Here is a 22,093-nt window from a genome sequence, read left to right on the forward strand (position 1 = left end):
TGATAGTGCCAGTATAGCACTGGCTTTGGTTATATACGAAAATCCTGGTCATTGGTTCCCTTTAACTCTGAAAATGCTGCTGCTGTTCAGAGAAAATCAGTTTAATAGCCTTAATATTTAGGGAGAGACCTATTACTTCAGGGCAGTGAGAAGCGTGCAGGTTATGAATATAGCATTTCAAAATTAAACAAATATGTCTGATACATGTCCTTAGATCAAGCAGCATGAATCAGCTGTTAGAGTCCCTGTAAATGGAGCCTGTAAGCAGATTTTTGGACCCTAAACTGACGTCACTTACTCTATGTAAAGTCTTTGTAATGATAATTATGTCCATATCTTTGTATTATAAGTCAGTTTCTCCATTTTCTGTTAATCCATCAGTGTGTGATTATGCAAATAAGGTTACAAATGCAGAGGGCAAGGGCGTAACAACCGCGGTCGCAGCTATAGCAGCAATCTGTGACAAGGGCAGCTGAGCTCTCAGTCCTGCTCTGTGCTGTGTCCTCCACTTCCTGCAGACCAGAGACTTCGGTCATGGCTGCTGCCCTATGATGGTGCAGGGATGAGAAGGCCCCGCTGCTCCTGGAGACTGACTTCAGCATAGGTAAGTACATGTAATAGTGTGTATGCAGTATATAGTGTATATCAGTGTGTATGTGGGTAGTATATAGTGTATATCAGTGTGTAAGCGGGTACTATATGGTGTATATGAGTGTGAATGTGGGTAGTATATAGAGTATGTCAGTGTATGTGGGTAGTATATAGTGTATATCAGTGTGTATGTGGGTAGTATATGGTGTATATGAGTGTGTATGTGGATAGTATATGGTGTATATGAGTGTGTATGTGGATAGTATATGGTGCATATGAGTGTATATGGGTAGTATATAGTGTATATCAGTATGTATGTGGGTAGTATATAGTGATATCAGTGTGTATGTGGGTAGTATATAGTGTATATCAGTGTGTATGTGGGTAGTATATCATGTATAGGGATGAGCGAGCATGCTCAACGCTACTCGGTGCTCGCCCGAGCATCTCAATGCTCAGTATACTCTGCGAGCTCGAAGTACCGGCGAGATGCTCGGACAGATGCTCGGCTCCCTCTCCCTGCATGTGGGCGGTATTTACAGAGTCAGCCCACATGCAGGGATTGGCTGTTACACACTGTAATGCCACAACCAACATGGCTATGGCATTACAGTGATTGGCTGGCCAAACAGCGTCATCAGCTCTATATGACAGCTGACGGCGCTGTACTTGGCAGTGTGATCCACAGTCAGCTAGTGTAAGGATAGGTGCTGCTGAGCCAGGGAAAGATTTAGTGTGTAGGCAGTGTAGGTGCTAGGAGACGTAACATCACCGTTGCCACTGTTGCCATTGTAACCTACCAAGCGGGTTACTATAGCATTGGTGATCTCCGATCACCTGATTACCGGGGCCGCTATGCACTGGCTCCTGCAGGAGCCACAGGAGTTAACTCCCTGTTACCCGGCACAGCTTATGCAGGAGCCGCTTAATAGCGACGCCGGGAATCAGCTGATCGGAGATCACCGTTGCTGTAGTACCCTGCTCAGTAGGTTAATATGGCAATGGTGGCAGCGGTGACGTCACCGCCTACCAACTCGCCGCTGCCTCTGCTCGATTACACAGCACAGGGGAGCAGCAGTGGTCTTCCTCCCTGTGCTGTGTGATATAGCAGAGCTCTATGGGTAGAAGAAAACAGAAGACCAGGATCGTGGAAGGGTGAGAGGGAGTAACAAAGATGGAATCGCTAAGTGTGTCTGTGTATTTATTTATAATAAAGTATTTTTCTCTGTGTGGTGTCGTTTTTTAACCCTTTATTGGAGATTCTTAATGGCCAGGTCAAACTTGGCCTGACATTAAGAATCTCAGGTTTAATACCAGCTGGTAAAACAAAGCTGCTATTAACTCCTTATTACCCAGCGTGCCATCCGGCACCAGGGCCGCTGGAGATGTTGGATACAGCGCCAGAAGATGGCGCTTCTATAAAAGTGACATTTTCTGGGGCGGCTGCAGACTGCAATTCGCAACGGGGGACCCAGAAAGCTTGGGCCAACCTGCGCTGCGGATTCCAATCCCCAGCTGCCCAGTTGTACCTGGCTGGATACAAAAATTTGGCGAAGCCCATGTCATTTTTTTTAAAGTACTTCATGAAATTCATGAAATAATTAAAAAAAGGGCTTCCCTTTATTTTTGGTTCCCAGCTACAAATAGGCAGCTGGGGGTTGGGGTCAGTCCATTCCTGCCTGCTGTACCTGGTTAGCATACAAAAAGATGGCGAAGCCCACGTCATTTTTTTTTTTTTAGTTTTTTGGAAAAACACTTAATAAAAGGGCTTCCCTGGATTTTCCATTACCAGTGAAGATAACACCAAGCAGTGGGGGTTAGCAGCCAGTATCTGCTTGGGTTACCCTTAGCTAGCAATAGAAAATGCAGCAGTAGCCCACGCATTTTTTTTTTTTACTCCTAACCCTTGGGTTAGGGTTATGTGTTTGGGTTTTTTTCTTTTATTTTTTAATGATTTAAAGAAAAAAATCGACATAGGCTTTGCCATATTTTTGTATGCCAGCCAGGTACATCAGGCAGGTACGGGCTGCCCCCAACCCCAGCTGCCTATTTGTACCCAGCTGGAACCAAAAATATAGGGAAGCCCTTTTTTTAATTATTTCATGAATTTCATGAAATAATTAAAAAAAATTATGTGCGCTTCGCCCAATTTTTGTGTCCAGTCAAGTACAACTAGGCAGCTGGGGATTGGAATCCGCTGCGAAGGTTGGCCAACCTTTCTGGGCCCCCTCTGCTGTAAATTGCAGTCCGCAGCCACCCTGAAAATGGAGCGTTCATAGAAGCACCATCTTCTGGCGCTGTATCCAACTCTTCCACTGGCCCTGGTGATGGGTGGCTCGCTGGGTAATAATGGGGTTAGGGCTAGCTGTGTAGTATCAACTGGCCCTAAGCACAAAATTCATGGTGTCGCGCCAATATTAGGCATGGCCACCATGAATTTCTGTTAAAGATAAAAAAAAAACACAACACAGAGAAAATATTTTTATTAGAAATGAAACACTACACAATTAGTGACACCATCTTTACTGAACTAAAGAACCCCCCCTCCGCCATAGTCCTGGGTCAAGGGTCCCGCGATGTCCAATCTGGATCCAATGATAACTGATCGGTTTGCCGGAAGGTTCAAGGACCTGAATCACATGACACATCAGCTGATTGTATAAACAGCTTTTAAGCAATCAGCTGATCGCTCCAGGACCCATCGGTAATTAGCTGATGTGGTCACCTGACAGCATCAGCTGATCGTTTAAACAGGCCGGGCGGTAAAAAGCCGGCCTCACCGCCGGACTTATACGATCAGCTGATGCCATCATCTGACCGCATCAGCTGATCACCGGCAGGTCCTGCAGCAATCGGATATGTCCCGGGAGTCTGCAGACAGGTGAATATGACTTTTTTTTTTACTGTTCCCTTTTTGTTTCACTTTGTAGTGAATGTACAGGCAGAGAGAAGCTGCCGCACATAAGCTGCAAAGCAAAAGTGCATGTAACATAGGAGGAGGAACACAGGATTCTTCCTCCCCCTAATACAAAAACAACATTGCTCACAGCAGTGACCTGGGAGTCAGAAATTCTTACAGGGGTCTTCCCCGTGCTGCTCTCGTGTCATTTGAGCACTGTTGTTATGCATTTGTGACATTTTTGAGATTTCTCCAGACCGCCGGGGGTGCCTCTAGAAAAATGCTCGAGTATCCCATAGGCTAATATTGGGCTCAGTGCTCGGGTCAAGCACCTGAGCATTGAAAAATGCTTGACTCAAGAATCGAGCACCCAAGCATTTTACTGCTCGCTCATCTCTAATCATGTATATCAGTGTGTATGTAGGTAGTATATAGTGTATATCAGGGTGTATGTGGGTAGTATATGGTGTATATGAGTCTATGTGGGTAGTATATAGTGTATATCAGTGTGTATGTGGGTAGTATATGGTGTATATGATTGTGTATGTGGATAGTATATGGTGTATATGAGTGTGTATGTGGGTAGTATATGGTGCATATGAGTGTATATGGGTAGAATATAGTGTATATCAGTATGTATGTGGGTAGTGTATAGTGTATATCAGGTTGTATGTGGGTAGTATATAGTGTATATCAGTGTGTATGTGGGTAGTGTATGGTGTATATGAGTGTGTATGTTGATAGTATATAGTGTATATCAGTGTGTATATGGGTAGTATATTTACTGTGTATGTAGGTAGTATATGGGTAGTGTATAGTGTGTATGAGTGTATATGAATGTGCAGAAACAGAAGTTCCAGGCGGCACACAATCCAAGGTGCACGTGTCCAAGGAAGGCATCCACAGTACAACTTGAACAAAGGACCGGCACTCCAAATCTTCTGGAATTTTTTACACTTTATTCCACATCATAAGCATACAGGCGTATGAGGTGGAATAAAGTGTAAAAAATTCTGGGGCGGGCCGCGTTGATGTCAGGTGAACAGGAAGTTGATATGACCTCACCAAACCCCTGAGCCAGAGGTCACGGAACCTGGGGGTCAGGCGATGGGGAAGAGAGGTCTGCAATGGAGCTACTCACAGGCACTATTGGCAACACAAGGTATTTGAGAAAAATATTTGTTTCTCAACATAATATCGTTGATGGGGAACAGCGATCCACAATAGCTCTGCTCGCAGGCACTATTGGCAACATAAGTATTTGAGAGAAACATTGTTTCTCGACATAATATCGTTGTGGTCAATAATAAATATGGGTGAACCTCTTCTTTAACATACCATTCTCTTAATCTACCTAGCAATAAATCTGAATGTAAGGGTACCTTCACACTTTAGCGATGCAGCAGCGATCCGACCAGCGATCTGACCTGGTCAGGATCGCTGCTGCATCGCTACATGGTCGCTGGTGAGCTGTCAAACAGGCAGATCTCACCAGCGACCAGTGACCAGCCCCCAGCCAGCAGCGACGTGCAAGCGACGCTGCGCTTGCACGGAGCCGGTGTCTGGAAGCTGCGGACACTGGTAACTAAGATAAACATCGGGTATGGTTATCCGATGTTTACATTAGTTACCAGCGCACACCGCTTAGCTTTAGTGTGTGCAGGGAGCAGGAGCCGGCACTGGCAGCGTGAGAGCTGCGGAGGCTGGTAACGAAGGTAAATATCGGGTAACCACCTTGGTTACCCGATGTTTACCTTGGTTACAGCTTACCGCAGGCTGTCAGACGCCGGCTTCTGCTCCCTGCACATTCAGGATTGTTGCTCTCTCGCTGTCACACACAGCGATGTGTGCTTATCAGCGGGAGAGCAACAATAAAAAAAACGAACCAGGGCTGTGTGTAACGAGCAGCGATCTCACAGCAGGGGCCAGATCGCAACTCAGTGTCACACACAGCGAGATCGCTAATGAGGTCACAAAAAACGTGACTCAGCAGCGATCTCAGTAGCGATCTCGCTGTGTGTGAAGCACCCCTAACACGGGGGAAATTTTGCAGTGGAAAATCTGCAGTGAATAAAAAAAATTCACATGAATGTTAGCTTAAGTACACTGAACAAAAAATATAAATGCAACACTTTTGTTTTTGCTCCCATTTTTCATTAACTGAACTCAAAAGATCTAAGACTTTTTCCATGTATAAAAAGGCCTTTTTCTCTTAAATATTGTTGTCTAAATCTGTTAGTGAACACTTCTCCTTAGCCAAGATAATCCATCCACCTCACAGGTGTGGCATATCAAGATGCTGATTATATTGCATGATTATTGCACAAGTGTGCCTTAGGCTGGCCAAAATAAGAGGCCACTCTAAAATGTGCAGTTTTACAGCACTGGAAGGGTCCGGGGGGGGGGGGGGGGGGGTCTGCAAACCAGCCGGTAATCTGGTGTGACCAGCATTTATCTCACACAGTGTAGCACATTTCCTTTGCATGGAGTTGATCAAGTTGTTGATTGTGGCCTGTGGATTGTTGGTCCACTCCTCTTCAATTGCTGTGTTGCTGGATATTGGCAGGAACTTGAACACACAGTCATATATGCCGACCTAGAGCATCCCAGGCATGCTCAATGGGTGACATGTTCTGTGAATATACAGGCCATGCAAGAACTAGAATGTTTTCAGCTTCCAGGAATTGTGTACAGATACATGCAACATGGGGCCGTGCATTATCATGCTGCAACATGAGGTGATGGTCGTGGATGAATGGCACAATGGCCTCAGGATCTGATCATGGTATCTTTGTGCATTCAAAATAGCATTAATAAAATGTGCCTGTGTTCATTGTCCATAACATACACCTGCCCATACCATAACCTCACCGCCACCATGGGCCCCTAGATTTACAACATTCCTATTTAGCTGTCGGAATCACCTTTCTTCTATCCACAATGTATGCCCCCTGGTCCTTGGTATAGTCTTTGGAAGGAATGTCATGTGCCCGTCCTTTGTATTGACCACACATGTATTTATACATACTTTATAAATGAGATGTCTTTTGAGACATCTTTTTTTTTTAACCAAACATCCAAATTTACCAACCTGTCATCATATGGGAGGCCTTCCATTTTTTGTAGTAGTCTAGTTAACCACCTTTGAACTGACTCTAACTTATGAATGTCCTTTTTAAATTGTGGAGCCCAAACTGGATCCCATATTCCAGATGTGGCCTTATGATTTATGGAGTGGTAACAATATAGTTGCCCACAACCACCAGTACTGATAAACTAACTAAAAAAATTATGCTCACCCATTAAATCCTTGCCGTTCCTTCACTACATGTTAGGTATTCCTGCTGGTAATTTTTTACTAGTTGTACTGGTGATTTAACATAAACAGTACCCTACAGTGACCGTTTCTACTAATCACTTTCTTAAGCGATGTATAGTAGAAGACCCTAAGGCCCGTGATTAGCTAAAGTGGTCACATGGGATATGTCAGGGGTGGATATATCATTGGTACAACCTGTGCAATAGCACAGGGGGCCAAGAGGCAGGGGATTCACTTCTACCTCCAAAGTAGCACACAGGTTCTGTTATAGATAACAAATTACCCATATACACCGCATTCCAAATAATTATGAGAATGTTATTTCTCTCTGATTTGACTAAATTGTCGATCCAAATGATTCAATAAATTTTAAAATTATCAATCGTTAAAGTGTTAATCATATTTTATTGTAAAAACCTCCCATTTATAACATTATTTTTTTTTCAGAGAGACGAAAAGAAAGTCCAGCTCACCAACTGTCTGACTGGCAAATCCAAATCCTGCGCACGGAAAGTAGTTAGGCAAGCAAAATTTGTAGAAAAATAGGGATTTTTCCAGCGCCAGGAATAGCTTGATTAAAAATCCATTTTATTGAGTATATTAAAATCCAGCAGGTACAGCATATATGTCGGGGGGGGTTACAGAACCCCCCCCCCGACATATATGCTGTACCTGCTGGATTTTAATATACTCAATAAAATGGATTTTTAATCAAGCTATTCCTGGCGCTGGAAAAATCCCTATTTTTCTACAAATTATTTTTTTTTCAAAACTAAAAAACGCACAATGCACTGTTGCAAATTATTATGCACAAAACAGTTTCCAACCACTTTATAGATTGTAGGGAACTGAATATGGAAAATCGTTCTTTGTTGAATCTTCAGCATTAAGAGGTCATATTAACTGAAATCAAAAGCTTTCCAATCAAAAATATCTTAACAGGCAAAGTTACATGGTAACAAAAAACCCCTTTCTTGATAACACCTTCACAATTCTTGCATCCATTGTACTTGTGAGTGTTTCGAAAGTTTCCGTTTAAATTTCTTTTCAAGAGATCAGAATAGCCTTCCAGAGCTGCTGTTTTGATGTTAACTGTCTCCCATGCATATATTTCTTATGCTTCACTATACTCCAAAGTTTCTCAATAGGGTTGAAGTCAGTGGAGGCTGGTGGCCATACCATGAGTTCCTCTCCTTTTTCTGCCCATAGTAGCCAATGACTCAAAGGTATTCTTTGCAGCATGATATGGTGCATTGTCATGTATGAAGATGATCTTGCTATGGAGGGCTCAGTTCTTCTTCTTGTACTTATATATAAGAAAGTGGTCAGTCAGAAACACTTTGCTGAGGTCATTTTCACATATTGAGGGACCCTAAAGGGATCTACAAGTTCTATACCCATGATTATCATCCAAGACAAGATGCTGCCACCTACTTGCTAACGTCGCAGCCTTGTTGGAACATGCTGGCCATCTACCAACTATCCACTACACTATTGATTGGGACCATCCATGGTTGCACAGCATTCATCAGTAAAGACGACTGTTTTAAAATTAGTGTTCTAGTATATTTGAACCCACTGCAACCAATTCTGCATGTGAGTATTGTTTAGCGGTAACCGAACAGTAGATTTATGCACAACTGCAGCCTCAGGAAGATCTACCACCTTGATTTTTGTGGAACTTTTATTATTCTGATCACTGGTCTCATGTATTGCAATAGACATGTATTGCAATAAATGAGATCTGTCAGATTACACTATGATATGCCTGGACCTAACAGGCCACCATACCTGTCACAGCAGGAGGTCATTGTTTGACCTCTGGGTGCAATGACAACCTTGAATTTGTATCGCCCCGCGGCCTCGGCTGCGGCCGCCGAGCCGCTCGGTTCCGAGCTCGTGTACTGCGGGTGGTGGCTCGAGCCTCTCACGGACCCGGGGGTCACTTCGCTCTGAAGGGAGTAGTGGCGGTGCACGCAGGGGTTTGGGTGATTGTTTGGTGGAATTGTTAAAGTTCGTGACGCCACCCACGGGTTGTGGTGATTGTATGGTGGACACCACCGCTGCCGTTGACTAGGCCTCCCAGGGATGGTGTTATGCAGCTCGGTGTTAACCCCTCCATGGGTAGGGGGCGATGGTCCCAGGGGCCTGCGGGAAGGTGAGGGCCGGGGTGCAGGGCGCCGGGTCGCGGTGCAGTGTGGTGCGGTGCCTGACGGCACTGGTGTACTCACTCTGACACAAGATAACGGAGTCTCTGGTAAACCAAACGGTAGAATGGATGGCGCCCACAGCCGGCTGCGGTGTTCTCCCTGGACGGGATTGTGGCGGCTGTCGTTCCCCTTGCACCGATGGTATGTTGTAAATGACTCATGTGCCTGGACACTGGTAGTCCGCTCCCTGGCGTGTAAGTGTCGTAGGAGCCCGTTTGCTCGCAGGCGCTGGCCCTTTGGATCTCTTGCCTTTGGCGGTGGCACTTATCTGGGATGGTTGGGCTGTTGCCGTCAATCGGGACTTGGGTGGGAATGAACCCCTGAGGGCCAGACCGCAATCAGTAAATTTGACTATCGGGGCGGCTTCTTGCCTAGTCGGGGTCTGAGTACCCTGCCTGGTGCTTGGCTCCAATCGGCTCCCCGGTTCGGTACCGGCGGGCCACCGCCCGACCCCGGTCCTACGGTTCCACCGACCGTACACCAACTCCTGCAGATGGCCACCACCATCTGCCAACCTTGCTGGAGGTGCCTGGGCTCCGACCCAGACACCTAAACAGTCCGTGGCAGCCTGGTGCCAGGTCTGCCCTTGACCTTCCCTCTTCACTCCTGAGCTCCACTCAACTCACTGACTGACTGACTGACTGTTGTGTTTTCCCGCCTCCAGGCCTGTGAACTCCTTGGTGGTTGGAGTCAACTGCCTGGCTCCTCCCCACCTGGTGTGGACATCAGACCCTGGAGGGTGGCAACAAGGATTTTAGTGTTACTGTTGTCACCTATCCGGGGAAGGGGTGTGTGTGGTGTTGTGTCTGTGACTACCTGGCTAGTCCAGGGCATCACAACTTTATCACGGGGGGCCAATGGGGGTAAGAGAGGGAGCACATTTCCCCCTACCCCCATACCTTCGAAATATAGCGATTTCTCTCGATTGTGGCATCCAGGGGGCTAATCAGCCAGGGGTGGCGAGCACACCAACACTGCTGTTACTGCAGGAGTTCGGCTGTTAGCTCTGCCAAGCTCCTTCAATGACTATGCAGTAACTGCTGATATTCAGCATTTTTCTGCATGATCATGCTGAGATCGGTCAGTCAAATTGACTGACTGATCTCATCAATCTGAGAGCAGGGTTCGCCAACATGGGTCACCACACCTCTTCCCATGCCGGTCAGCAGTCAATGACCGCTGTCAGCACAGAGCTGTCACTGTGTGTTCGCACGCAGTGATCGTATAACGCCATGACAGACATAACACGTCTAAGTGCGTGAACTGACACGAGCTCATGACATGCTGATTGGCGGTATATTGTTCTTGCACAGGGGCCCTTTTCTGTCTGTATCTGTCCCTGGGGATGTCATCAATACAGTAGAGTTAAAAAAAAGGCAAGGAAAACTCGTGAAATGACTTGAATCCTGTGTAGATTAAAATCGGTAAATACGTAGTACTAGTAGCTGTAGGAAGTTTTTAAATAAAGTAAAAAACACTTTCAATAGCCCTTTGTTAATTTAAATTATTATAGCTTTCGAGAAATCTTTTATTTATTGGTGTTGAGAAGTTTTTCCTTGTTCCTTCTCCGTAGTAATAGTTTGTATAGTGTGGATTTTTTTTTACCATAACTCTGTCTGTGTTTTTCATATTCCATAGCTTACATTTTTCTAGTTACACTTATGTATACAAACTGCAGGTTCCCAGAACTGAATAGGGCTTATTTCATTTTGTTGATTGCTCTTGTATATTGTTGCCATTCCTTCATCTGATATATATATATATATATATATATATATATATATATATATATATATATATATATATATATTTAGTGTCTTCTGCTAAGTTGGATGTAAAACAACACATTTTTGAGTCATTGTCATATTATGTGTCACGTACACAGTTTACAGGACGTGACGTGGTGTACCTGTAATAGATTATTCTAGCTCCATTCACTCAGTCTTGCACTTAGCTTTCAATTTAGGCTGCAAATTCAGTAAAAATAACACCTCAACACAATCCACACACCTCATATATACAACATGCTGCCACTATCAAATGAACGGGATAATGTGTCCCTAAAATCCACACTGCTGTCCAACGGTCAAAACGCCAAACAATGATCAGAAGGTTTATGGATTCTTTAGAGCATACAAGGAGCAAACTTACTAGAGCATTAGGTTTAATTATACAAAATATAGTTAAAACAGACAAATGAGTGAAAAGAGACACTTATAAGGTGACATGCAAATGTGGCGCCCCTGAGGCTTCCGTCGCCACAGGTCATTGCACCCCATCCAGCGGTGTGATGCCCCATTCTGGGAGAGGAAGAGAGTGAACTCCGGTCCCCTGGTAAATCCACACTACACCCATTGTTAGGAACACACTGGGACCAGGGAAAGTGGCAGACAGCCCTCCCATGCTGCATGCTGGGAGGGGTCGTAAGACCCATCCCTGCTCCTATAGGGTAGAACAGGGCAACTGGGGAGGTGGGAGGAGCCATCTGAGAGCAGACACAGAGAGGAAGGTCAAGTTTAGTGAGTTTACCTCAGGAAGGGAGAGAGTGAGGAGCCAGCATGTAGTTGGAGAAGAAGAACGAGAGAAAGGAGGGAGGAGGCCTGCTGGAGGCAGGCAAGGAGGAGGAAAGAAAGAAAGCAAGAAAGAAAGAAGGAAAGAAAGCTCCAAGTCAGACAGGAGCAGAGAAACAGAAGGAGACGCTTCCTGGTGAAGATCCTGGGACCCAGAGGTCCAGGTGACACCACGTAGGAGACAGAAGGAGTCGCAGGGCCACGGGTAGTCCTGGAGGTACCACGGGCAGTCCTAGAGGTACCACGGAGAGGTCCTAGAGGCGCCACGGGTAGTTGTAGGCTACGGTGGCCTGTTCCACAGGAACATCGGTGGAGTGATCAAGCTGCGACAGGGGACGGTCCCTAGAGACTGGAGGAGTGCAAAGACAATCTCCAAACAGTAAAAACCGAGGCCCAGGGAACGTTGTAGACTCCCAGGGCCAGAACCCATAGCAGACCTTTCAGAAAAGGGGTAATCAGCCGACAGGTGACCCCCCAGCCTGGAGGCTGCATATTTTTATGTGGGGCGGCATAATGCTATGTGGGGCTGCATAATGCTATGGGGCAGCATAATACTATGCGGGGCAGCATAATGCTATGGGAGGGCTGCATAATACTATATGGAGGAATATGGGCAGTGTATTATAGTACATGGAGGACTATGGGGTGCATTAGATGATATGAAGGACTATGTGGGGCCCATTATTATTGGAAGACTATGTGGGGCTAATTAATATATGGAGGACTATGTGAGTCCCATTATACTAAATGGAAGGCTTTGTGGGGCCCTTATAATATTTAGAGTGCTAAAAGAGAGCCTTTAAACTTTATTTAGAATTATATGAGGGCCATTACACCGTGTGCAGATTTATTAGGCAAGTTGTATTTTAACAGATTTTTTTTATTATTGATCAAAAACTATATTCTCAATCAACCCAAAAGACTCATAAATATCAAAGCTTAATATTTTTGGAAGTTGGAGTGGGTTTTTTTTAGATTTGGCTATCTTAGGAGGATATCTGTTTGTGCAGGTAACTATTACAGTGCAGACTTATTAGGCAACTTAATAAAAACCAAATATATTCCCATCTCACTTGTTTATTTTCACAAGGTAAACCAATATAACTGCACAAAATTTGGAAATAAACATTTCTGACATGCAAAAACAAACCCCCAAAAAATTAGTGACCAATATAGCCACCTTTCTTTATGATGACACTCAACAGCCTACCATCCATAGATTCTGTCAGTTGCTTGATCTGTTTACGATCAACATTCCGTGCAGCAGCCACCACAGCCTCCCAGACACTGGTCCCAGAGGTATACTGTTTTCCCTCCCTGTAGATCTCAAATTTTATGAAGGACCACAGGTTCTCTATGGGGTTCAGATCAGGTGAACAAAAGGGCCATGTCATTATTTTTTCATCTTTTAGACCTTTACTGGCCAGCCACACTGTGGAGTAGTTGGATGCATGTGATGGAGCATTGCCCTGCATGAAAATCATGGGGTTTTTTAACGATACCGACTTCGTCCTGTACCACTGCTTGAAGAAGTTGTCTTCCAGAAACTGGCAGTATGTCTGGGAGTTGAGCTTCACTCCATCCTCAACCTGAAAAGGTCCCACAAGTTCATCTTTGATGACACCAGCCCATACCAGTACCCCACCTCCACCTTGCTGGCATCTGAGTCGGAGTGGACCTTTACTGATCAGCCTCTGCTCATCCATCTGGCACATCAAAAGTCACTCTCATTTCACCGGTCCATAAAACCTTTGAAAAATTATTCTTAGGATATTTCTTGGCCCAGTCTTGACGTGTGATCTTATGTTTCTTGTTCAAAAGTGCTCGGTTTTCAGCCTTCCTTACCTTGGCCATGTCCCTGAGTATGGCACACCGCGTGCTTTTTGATACTCCAGTAACGTTGCAGCTCTGAAATATGGCCAAACTGGTGGCAAATGAAATGACATCTTGGCAGCTTCACGCTAGATTTTCCTCAATTCATGGGCAATTCATTTTGCGCCTTTTTTGCCCAACATGCTTCTTGCAACCCTGCTGGCTATTTGCCATGAAACGCTTGATTGTTCAGTGATCACGCTTCAAAAGTTTGGCAATTTCAAGACTGCTGCATCCCTCTGCAAGACATCTCACAATTTTGGACTTTTCAGAGCCCGACAAATCTCTCTTCTGACCCATTTTCCCAAAGGAAAGTAAGTTGCCTAATAAGTATGCATCCCTTGTATAGGGTGTTGATGTCATTACACCACACCCCTCCTCATTACAGAGATGCACACCACTTTATTTACTTAATTGGTAGTGGGCTCTCAGGCCTATACAGCTTGGAGTAGGACAACATGTATAAAAAGTATCATGTGATCAAAATATTCATTTGCCTAATAAGTCTGCATGCAGTGTACAGTGTGAAGGTTTGTGTCAGATATATCATACTGTGCGGAGGGCTGTGTGGGGTCCATTATACTATTTGGAGGATAGAAAGGGTCATTATACTGTATGTAGGCCCATTATACTGCATGGAGGGCTGTGAGGGAGTCAAACTTGGGGATCTTAAGCGGGCTTTACACGCAACGACATCGCTAACGAGATGTCGTTGGGGGTCACGGAATTCGTGCCGCACATCCAGCCTCGTTAGCGACGTCGTTGCGTGTGAAACGCACGAACGACCATTAACGATCAAAATTACTCACCTAATCGTTGATCGTTGACACGTCGCTCTAATCCCAATTATCGTTGCTGTTGCAGGATGCAGGTTGTTCGTCGTTCCCGTGGAAGCACACATCGCTATGTGTGACACCACAGGAACGAGGAACATCACCGTACCTGCGGCCACCCGCAATGAGGAAGGAAGGAGGTGGGTGGGATGTTCCTGCCGCTCATCTCCGCCCCTCCGCTTCTATTGGGTGGCCACTTAGTGACGCCGCTGTGATGCCGAATGAACCTTAAAGGAGAGATTGTTCGGCGGCCACAGCGATGTCGGTGAAGAGGTAATTGCATGTGACGCTGCCGTAGCGATATTCGCTACGGCAGCGATCACCCTGTGACGCGCCACCAACGTGGGCGGGTGCTATTGCTCGCGACATCGCTAGTGATGTCGCAGCGTGTAAAGCCCGCTTTACTGTGTCAGGGGCACCATTCATTGCTAGAGTTGTTGAATACATGTATGTTGTTTTGTAACAGGGTTAATAGCTGATCCATTAAAGTAATTTTATGTTTCTGTTGAACTTCAATATTTTGTTTTAGTTTCAATTGCTATTAGTATTACACATTATTATTATTATTAATATAAATGTATTGTTTTATAATAATTGTCACATCATTTTAGTTTTCAAGGACATAATTTGAGATTTATATAAAAAATGTACACAATATTAATGGTATAGTATTGTTGTTACCTAATAGCAATGACTTAGCAATGAGCTCTGCAACATATGATGTCAAGGTTTCCAAGAAAAAAAAGTGTAAAAATAACCATGACACAGGTGTTTGGCTACAATGTACTCAGTTTACTCTTCCTCATATTGCATCACGAGTTACAAATGCTAGTAATAAAAGTTATCAGAATTTATTCTGCGCATTCATATACTTGGTGCACAAGCTTTTCCTGTATCTAGGGTAAATCTGACGACCTTTCCCTTCAATTTCATAATGTTCATAATGAGTATATTTCTCTGTTCTGAGTGATAATACCAATAGTATCTGTGTCATTTACTCTCCAGAAATTTGTCAGTGTTTTTATCTTCATAACCAGTGCCCAGTAGTTCAATATATCCAGCCACTTCCTTTTCTAATTTGTTTTGAAGAGGATAAATGATACAATATACTGTACTCCTAGCAGAATACATACACCCACAAATTTGCACAAATCAAATTATCCCAAAATGCTAAACTTTAGTGTAATAACTATGTGCACCTGAAAGCGGAATTTAAAACAGAACAAAACTATTAAATAACACAAACAGTAAGGCCCTGTAGTGGAGGCCAAGCCAGGTTTATCCTATCAAAGGCAAGGCTAAGGAAGACAGCAGAAGAAAGAGACACTAAGAGAAGGGCACCGGCTTTCACTCTCAGAATCACCCAGAAACGGCGGAGGTCCCTGACAGTGGTCCCAGCACTCCAAGGGTCCCTACAGCTGTGACAAGAAGTGTGAGTAAAGAACTTGAATTGCACCCTTGAAGTGGTCTCTGTTATTTCAGCTGCATAGACATTCACAAGCACCAACTGTGCCCCGGGGCATTGCTCCACCTGTGGGGAGTAGTACTATCATTGCTGCCATATCATCCCCCGGAGGCCTCATACAGCAGCGGCGGCTTATTAGCCGCATACCACAGGTGGCGTCACGAACACAAACTTTATTCATATAGTCACATATTTTACTGACACCCACCAGGACCACGGAGCCGGGCCCAGCCACCACTGACTACCACCGGACTAGTCCGGCCCAGCACCGGGTGTCCCACAGCCCTGGGGTGGGCGAGTCAAATTTTGGCGTCATGAACAGGATTTCGTGCCCGGTCACACCGGGTACTGTGCGCCTGAAGAATCGTGAAATAGCCTGTGTTTTACTGTGAGAAACTGCCGCCATTGAAGACACTGAGCGCGGGAAGAAGGGGGGTGTGCTAGCAGAAAGGGCGCGAAGAGAAGCCCCGCCCCCTTGTCCAAGAAAAGACCGCGAAACGGTGCCCGCCATAGAAGGCGGAAGAAGAAGAAATGGCGCCTAGAAAAGCTGGCCGGCTGGCAGAACAAGTCAAAATGCCAGACCAGCAGATAGAGAAGATGGCTCCTGTAAGCGGAGGCCAGGAAGAGCTCACCTGGATCAGGCCTGTGACCGCCGCTGAGCTGAAGGCTGAGGTCGGGAGGATGGCTGACAGGATGAAGGAGCGGGAAGTTACCAGCCTGCTGCTGAGCAACATCAAAAGTCTGCTACTAGAAGAAGCGACGAGCCTGCTGCTGGGAGATCGTGCAGAAGGAGACGCAGAGAGAATGGCGTCCACACGCAGCGATCCAGAGCTAGACTCCGCTGACTGGTGGGGCTGGGAGATGGACCAGTGGTGTGAAAGGCTGCAGGCGAAGGTGATGCAGCAGATCCGGCAAGCGACGCGCGGAGCAGTGACCGCCAGAACACCGGAGATGCTGCTGAGGGGTGAGTCATTTAACGCCCCTGCCAGCGCGAGTGCCCCAACCCCCGCTACCATGCCCGCAGTCCCTGGAGAGATGCCCGGCACGGCGACGCCGATCCAGACCGCAGCCACGCCAGGTGCGGCCCGCCAAGATTTCGCCGCCGGAGCGACGCCAAGCCCGGCCCGTCCAGCTCAGGCCCCAGCAGCCATGCCAGGTGCGGCCCGTCAAGAATCGGTCACAGCAGCGACTCCAATACAGGCCGCCGCCATGCCAGGCGCGGCCCGCCAAGACCAGCAGACGCAGACTGTGCTGACCGCTGTCTACCTGCTGCCAGGTGGGGAGCCGGAGAAGAATCCCTACATGTAAAGAACTAAGAAGCAGCTGAACTGTAAATAGCCCCTGTCTGCCCCTCATTCTTTTTGAAGATGTCCCTTGTGTTCTGCCCTAATGTTCTTTTCGAAGATGACACCCTTTCCTACTGTACTGCCCCTCATGCTTTTTGAAGATGTCACCCCCCATGTTTATGTGTACCGGGCCACTGAACTGGAATGTGGGCCCCGGTAAATGTGATGTCTTATGTGTCTTATATAACCAGGCCATTGGACTTAGTGGCTGGTTGATTATGTCCCATTGTTGTTTGAAAGGAAACGAACTGCCAGGCTACTGGACTTGTTGTAGCCGAAAATGTATATAGTTGCACCTGTTGTGCCCCCTACCAGAATTAAGGGGGATGTGCCCAAACCGTGCAATGAACTGGAAGTGCACACATAGTTTCTTTATAGGAAGTTTTGCAACGTTAAAGTAATTGTGCCTCCCATAAAGGGAAGAAATGTTAATTGTTTTATTGCTTTGCATACCAAAAATGTTTTGCAGTTCTCCCACATGTTTTTGTTGTTTTTCAGCCCGAGGACGTGCTGGGATTTGCTGTGGGGGAGTGTGGCGCCCCTGAGGCTTCCGTCGCCACAGGTCATTGCACCCCATCCAGCGGTGTGATGCCCCATTCTGGGAGAGGAAGAGAGTGAACTCCGGTCCCCTGGTAAATCCACACTACACCCATTGTTAGGAACACACTGGGACCAGGGAAAGTGGCAGACAGCCCTCCCATGCTGCATGCTGGGAGGGGTCGTAAGACCCATCCCTGCTCCTATAGGGTAGAACAGGGCAACTGGGGAGGTGGGAGGAGCCATCTGAGATCAGACACAGAGAGGAAGGTCAAGTTTAGTCAGTTTACCTCAGGAAGGGAGAGAGTGAGGAGCCAGCATGTAGTTGGAGAAGAAGAACGAGAGAAAGGAGGGAGGAGGAGGCCTGCTGGAGGCAGGCAAGGAGGAGGAAAGAAAGAAAGCAAGAAAGAAAGAAGGAAAGAAAGCTCCAAGTCAGACAGGAGCAGAGAAACAGAGGGAGACGCTTCCTGGTGAAGATCCTGGGACCCAGAGGTCCAGGTGACACCACGTAGGAGACAGAAGGAGTCGCAGGGCCACGGGTAGTCCTGGAGGTACTACGGGCAGTCCTAGAGGCACCACGGAGAGGTCCTAGAGGCGCCACGGGTAGTTGTAGGCTACGGTGGCCTGTTCCACAGGACCATCGGTGGAGTGATCAAGCTGCGACAGGGGACGGTCCCTAGAGACTGGAGGAGTGCAAAGACAATCTCCAAACAGTAAAAACCGAGGCCCAGGGAACGTTGTAGACTCCCAGGGCCAGAACCCATAGCAGACCTTTCAGAAAAGGGGTAATCAGCCGACAGGTGACCCCCCAGCCTGGAGGCTGTAGTGGAGGCCAAGCCAGGTTTATCCTATCAAAGGCAAGGCTAAGGAAGACAGCAGAAGAAAGAGACACTAAGGGGCACTTTGCACACTGCGACATCGCAGGTGCGATGTCGGTGGGGTCAAATTGAAAGTGACGCACTTCCGGCATCGCATGCGACATCGCAGTGTGTAAAGGCTGGATGATACGATTAACGAGCGCAAAAGCGTCGTAATCGTATCATCGGTACAGCGTCGGCGTAATCCATAATTACGCTGACGCAATGGTCCGATGTTGTTCCTCGCTCCTGCGGCAGCACACATCGCTGTGTGTGAAGTCGCAGGAGCGAGGAACGTCTCCTACCGGCCTCACTGCGGCTTCCGTAGGATATGCGGAAGGAAGGAGGTGGGCAGGATGTTTACATCCTGCTCATCTCCGCCCCTCCGCTCTGATTGGCCGCCTGCCGTGTGACGTCGCAGTGACGCCGCACGACCCGCCCCCTTAACAAGGAGGCGGGTCGCCGGCCACAGGGACGTCGCACGGCAGGTGAGTGTGTGTGTGAAGCTGGCGTAGCGATAACTTTCGCTACACCAGCTATCACCACATATCGCTGCTGCGACGGGGGCGGCCACTATCGCACTCGGCATCGCAGCATCGGCCTGCGATGTCGTAGTGTGCAAAGCCCGCCTAAGAGAAGGGTACCGGCTTTCACTCTCAGAATCACCCAGAAACGGCGGAGGTCCCTGACAGTGGTCCCAGCAGTCCAAGGGTCCCTACAGCTGTGACAAGAAGTGTGAGTAAAGAACTTGAACTGCACCCTTGAAGTGGTCTCTGTTATTTCAGCTGCATAGACATTCACAAGCACCAACTGTGCCCTGGGGCATTGCTCCACCTGTGGGGAGTAGTACTATCATTGCTGCCATATCATCCCCCGGAGGCCTCATACAGCAGCGGCGGCTTATTAGCCACATACCACAGGTGGCGTCACGAACACAAACTTTATTCATATAGCCACATATTTTACTGACACCCACCAGGGCCACGGAGCCGGGCCCAGCCACCACTGACTACCACCGGACTAGTCCGGCCCGGCACCGGGTGTCCCACAGCCCTGGGGTGGGCGAGTCACAAATATGCTGTAAAATAAAAAGAAAACAATACAATCTATATATGCTCTTCTGATTCCTTGAGTGTAGGAGATCAATGGAATACACTAAAGGGGGCTTTACACGCTGCGACATCGCTAACGATATATCGTCGGGGTCATGGTGTTTGTGGCTCATATCCAGCGTCGTTAGCGATGTCGCAGCGTGTGACAGGCAGGAGTGACCTAAAACGATCGCAAAAAAGACAAAAATCGTTTGTTGTGGAGAGGTCGTTTAATTACAAAAAATTGTTGTCAGGTAAGTAGCGATGTTGTTCCTCGTTGGGCGGCATGTTCGGCCTCTCATCTCCGCCCCTCCGCTTCTATTGGGTGGCAGCTTAGTGAATCCGCAGTGACATCGCTATGACGCCAAACGCACCTCCCCCTTGAAGGAGGGATTGTTCGGCGGTCACAGCGACATCGCTGACAAGGTATGTGCGTGTGACGCTGCTGTAGCGATAATGTTCGCTACGGCAGTGATCACCACATATCGCACGTACGACGGGGACGAGTGCTATTGTACCGCCCCGCGGGCTCGGTTGCGGCTGCCGAGCTGCTCGGATCCGTGCTCGTACGGTGGGTGGCTCGAGCTCCTCACGGACCCAAGGGTCACGTCGCTCTGCAAGGAAGTTGGTGCTACATACAGGGACTTCGGTGGGGAGTTCCACGGCCGGGGCCGCGGTGGTTTGTAAGGGATGTAAATTCGTGACGCCACCCATGGGTTGTAGTGAATGGATGGACACCACCGCTGCCGTTAACTAGGCCTCCCGGGGATGGTGTTGCGCAGCTTGGTGTTGACCCCTCCGTGGGTGGGGGAGTGATGGTCCTGGGGGCCCGAGGGAGGTGCTCAGGCGTGGGAGCGGGTGCGTGCTGGGGTGTCGGTGAGGTGCAGTGCGGTCCGAAGGCACTGGTGTACTCACTATGACACAACACACTGGAGTCTCTGGTAAACCAAACGGGATGATGAACGGGGCCCGCAGCCGGCTGCAGCTTCTCCCTTAACAGGTTGGTGGTTTCCGCCTTTCTCCGCCACCTCTTTGTGTGAATGTTTGTCTCCTATGCCTAAGCAATGGTAGTCCGCTCCCCGGCTTGCTGGGTGTTGGAAGAGGCCTGTTTGCCCACAGACGCTGGCCCTTTGGGTCTGTATGCCTTGGTGGTGGCTCTACCCTGTATGGTTGGGCTGTTGTCTTCTAACAGGTCTTGTGTGGGAAAGGTCCTTAAGTCTAGTCCTCAATCAGTTGATTTGACTTGGCCCTGTCGGTTCGGGGCTTCGTACTGGGTCTGAGTACCCCTCCTGGTGCTCCGGTTTCCAATCGGCTCCCCAGTTCGGTTCCGGCAGGCCACTACTTGACCCCGGTCCCTACGGTTCCACCGGCTGTAATCCCAGCTCCTGCAGGCGGCCACCACCATCTGCCTCCTTGCCAGAGGTGACTGGGCTCCGACCCAGACACCTGAGTAGACTTTGTCATTCCTGGTCACAGGTCTGCCCTTGAACTCGACCTCACTCCTTCACTGTCAAGACTCATCTACTCTCTGCACTAGAACTTGTGTTTTTCCCGCCTCCAGGCCTGTGAACTCATTGGTGGACGGGACCAACCACCTGGCTCCGCCCCCCTGGTGTGGACATCAAACCTGGAGGGTGGTGACAAGGTTTTGAAGTTTGGCTGCTGTCACCTTTTTAGGGAGGGGATGTGTGTGCATGGGACTACCTGGGACAACCTGACTAGTCCAGGGCGTCACACTATCGCACACGACATTGCTAGCTATAGCTAGCTATGTCATAGCATGTAAAGCAGCCTTAAGATTTGGTTGACATCTCCCAAGATATGATATTTCAGTCATTCAAACAATCTTTTTCAAAATGTATTCTGATGCCCTTCTCTAGGTGTCTTACAGGGTGCATTACAGTCCCTCCTTCTGATCTTTGGCAGCCCTTCTACATAGTGCATAGGCTTTACTAAAAAACGAAGACAAAAACTAAAAATGAGTAAAAAGAGACACATAAGGTGACATACAAATATGCAAACAGTTATAAAATTAAAAGAAGAAATAATAAAAAATACATAGAGGTTTCAATTTATAGATGCTCTTCTGTTTCTTTGAGTGTAATGCGGGCTTCACACGGTACGATCTATCGTGCGATCGCACAAGCGATCGTACCCGCCTCCGTCGTTTGTGCGTCACGGGCAAATCGCTGCCCATGTCGCACAAAGTTGTTTACCCCCCCGTCACACGTACTTACGTGCTGAGCAACGTCTTTGTGGGCGGCGAACATCCACTTCCTGAAGGGGGTGGGACATTCGGCGTCACAGCGACGTCACACAGCGGCCGGTCAACAGACGCGGAGGGGCGGAGATGAGCGGGACGTAAACATCCCGCCCACCTCCTTCCTTCCACATAGCCAGCGGATGCCGCGGGACGCAGGTAAGCTGCGTTCATCGTTCTTGGGGTGTCACACAGTGCGATGTGTGCTATCCCTGATACGATGAACAACCTGCGCAAAGTAAA

At 47.6% G+C, this 22,093-nt stretch overlaps 1 protein-coding gene across 1 annotated transcript in view; it reads right to left on the reverse strand.

Moving 5' to 3' along the window:
- The window catches only part of LOC142289956 (chymotrypsin-like elastase family member 1), a 40,891-nt gene extending 32,357 nt beyond the window's left edge, over positions 1 to 8,534 (reverse strand). Inside the window, exon 1 of the mRNA XM_075333900.1 lies at positions 8,389 to 8,534. Coding sequence (XP_075190015.1) covers positions 8,389 to 8,534 — 146 coding nt within the window. The remainder of the gene's footprint in view (positions 1 to 8,388) is intronic.
- Between the last annotated feature and the right edge of the window lie 13,559 nt (positions 8,535 to 22,093).

This window comes from Anomaloglossus baeobatrachus, chromosome 2 (genome assembly GCF_048569485.1).
Source record: "Anomaloglossus baeobatrachus isolate aAnoBae1 chromosome 2, aAnoBae1.hap1, whole genome shotgun sequence".
Lineage (NCBI taxonomy): Eukaryota > Metazoa > Chordata > Amphibia > Anura > Aromobatidae > Anomaloglossus > Anomaloglossus baeobatrachus.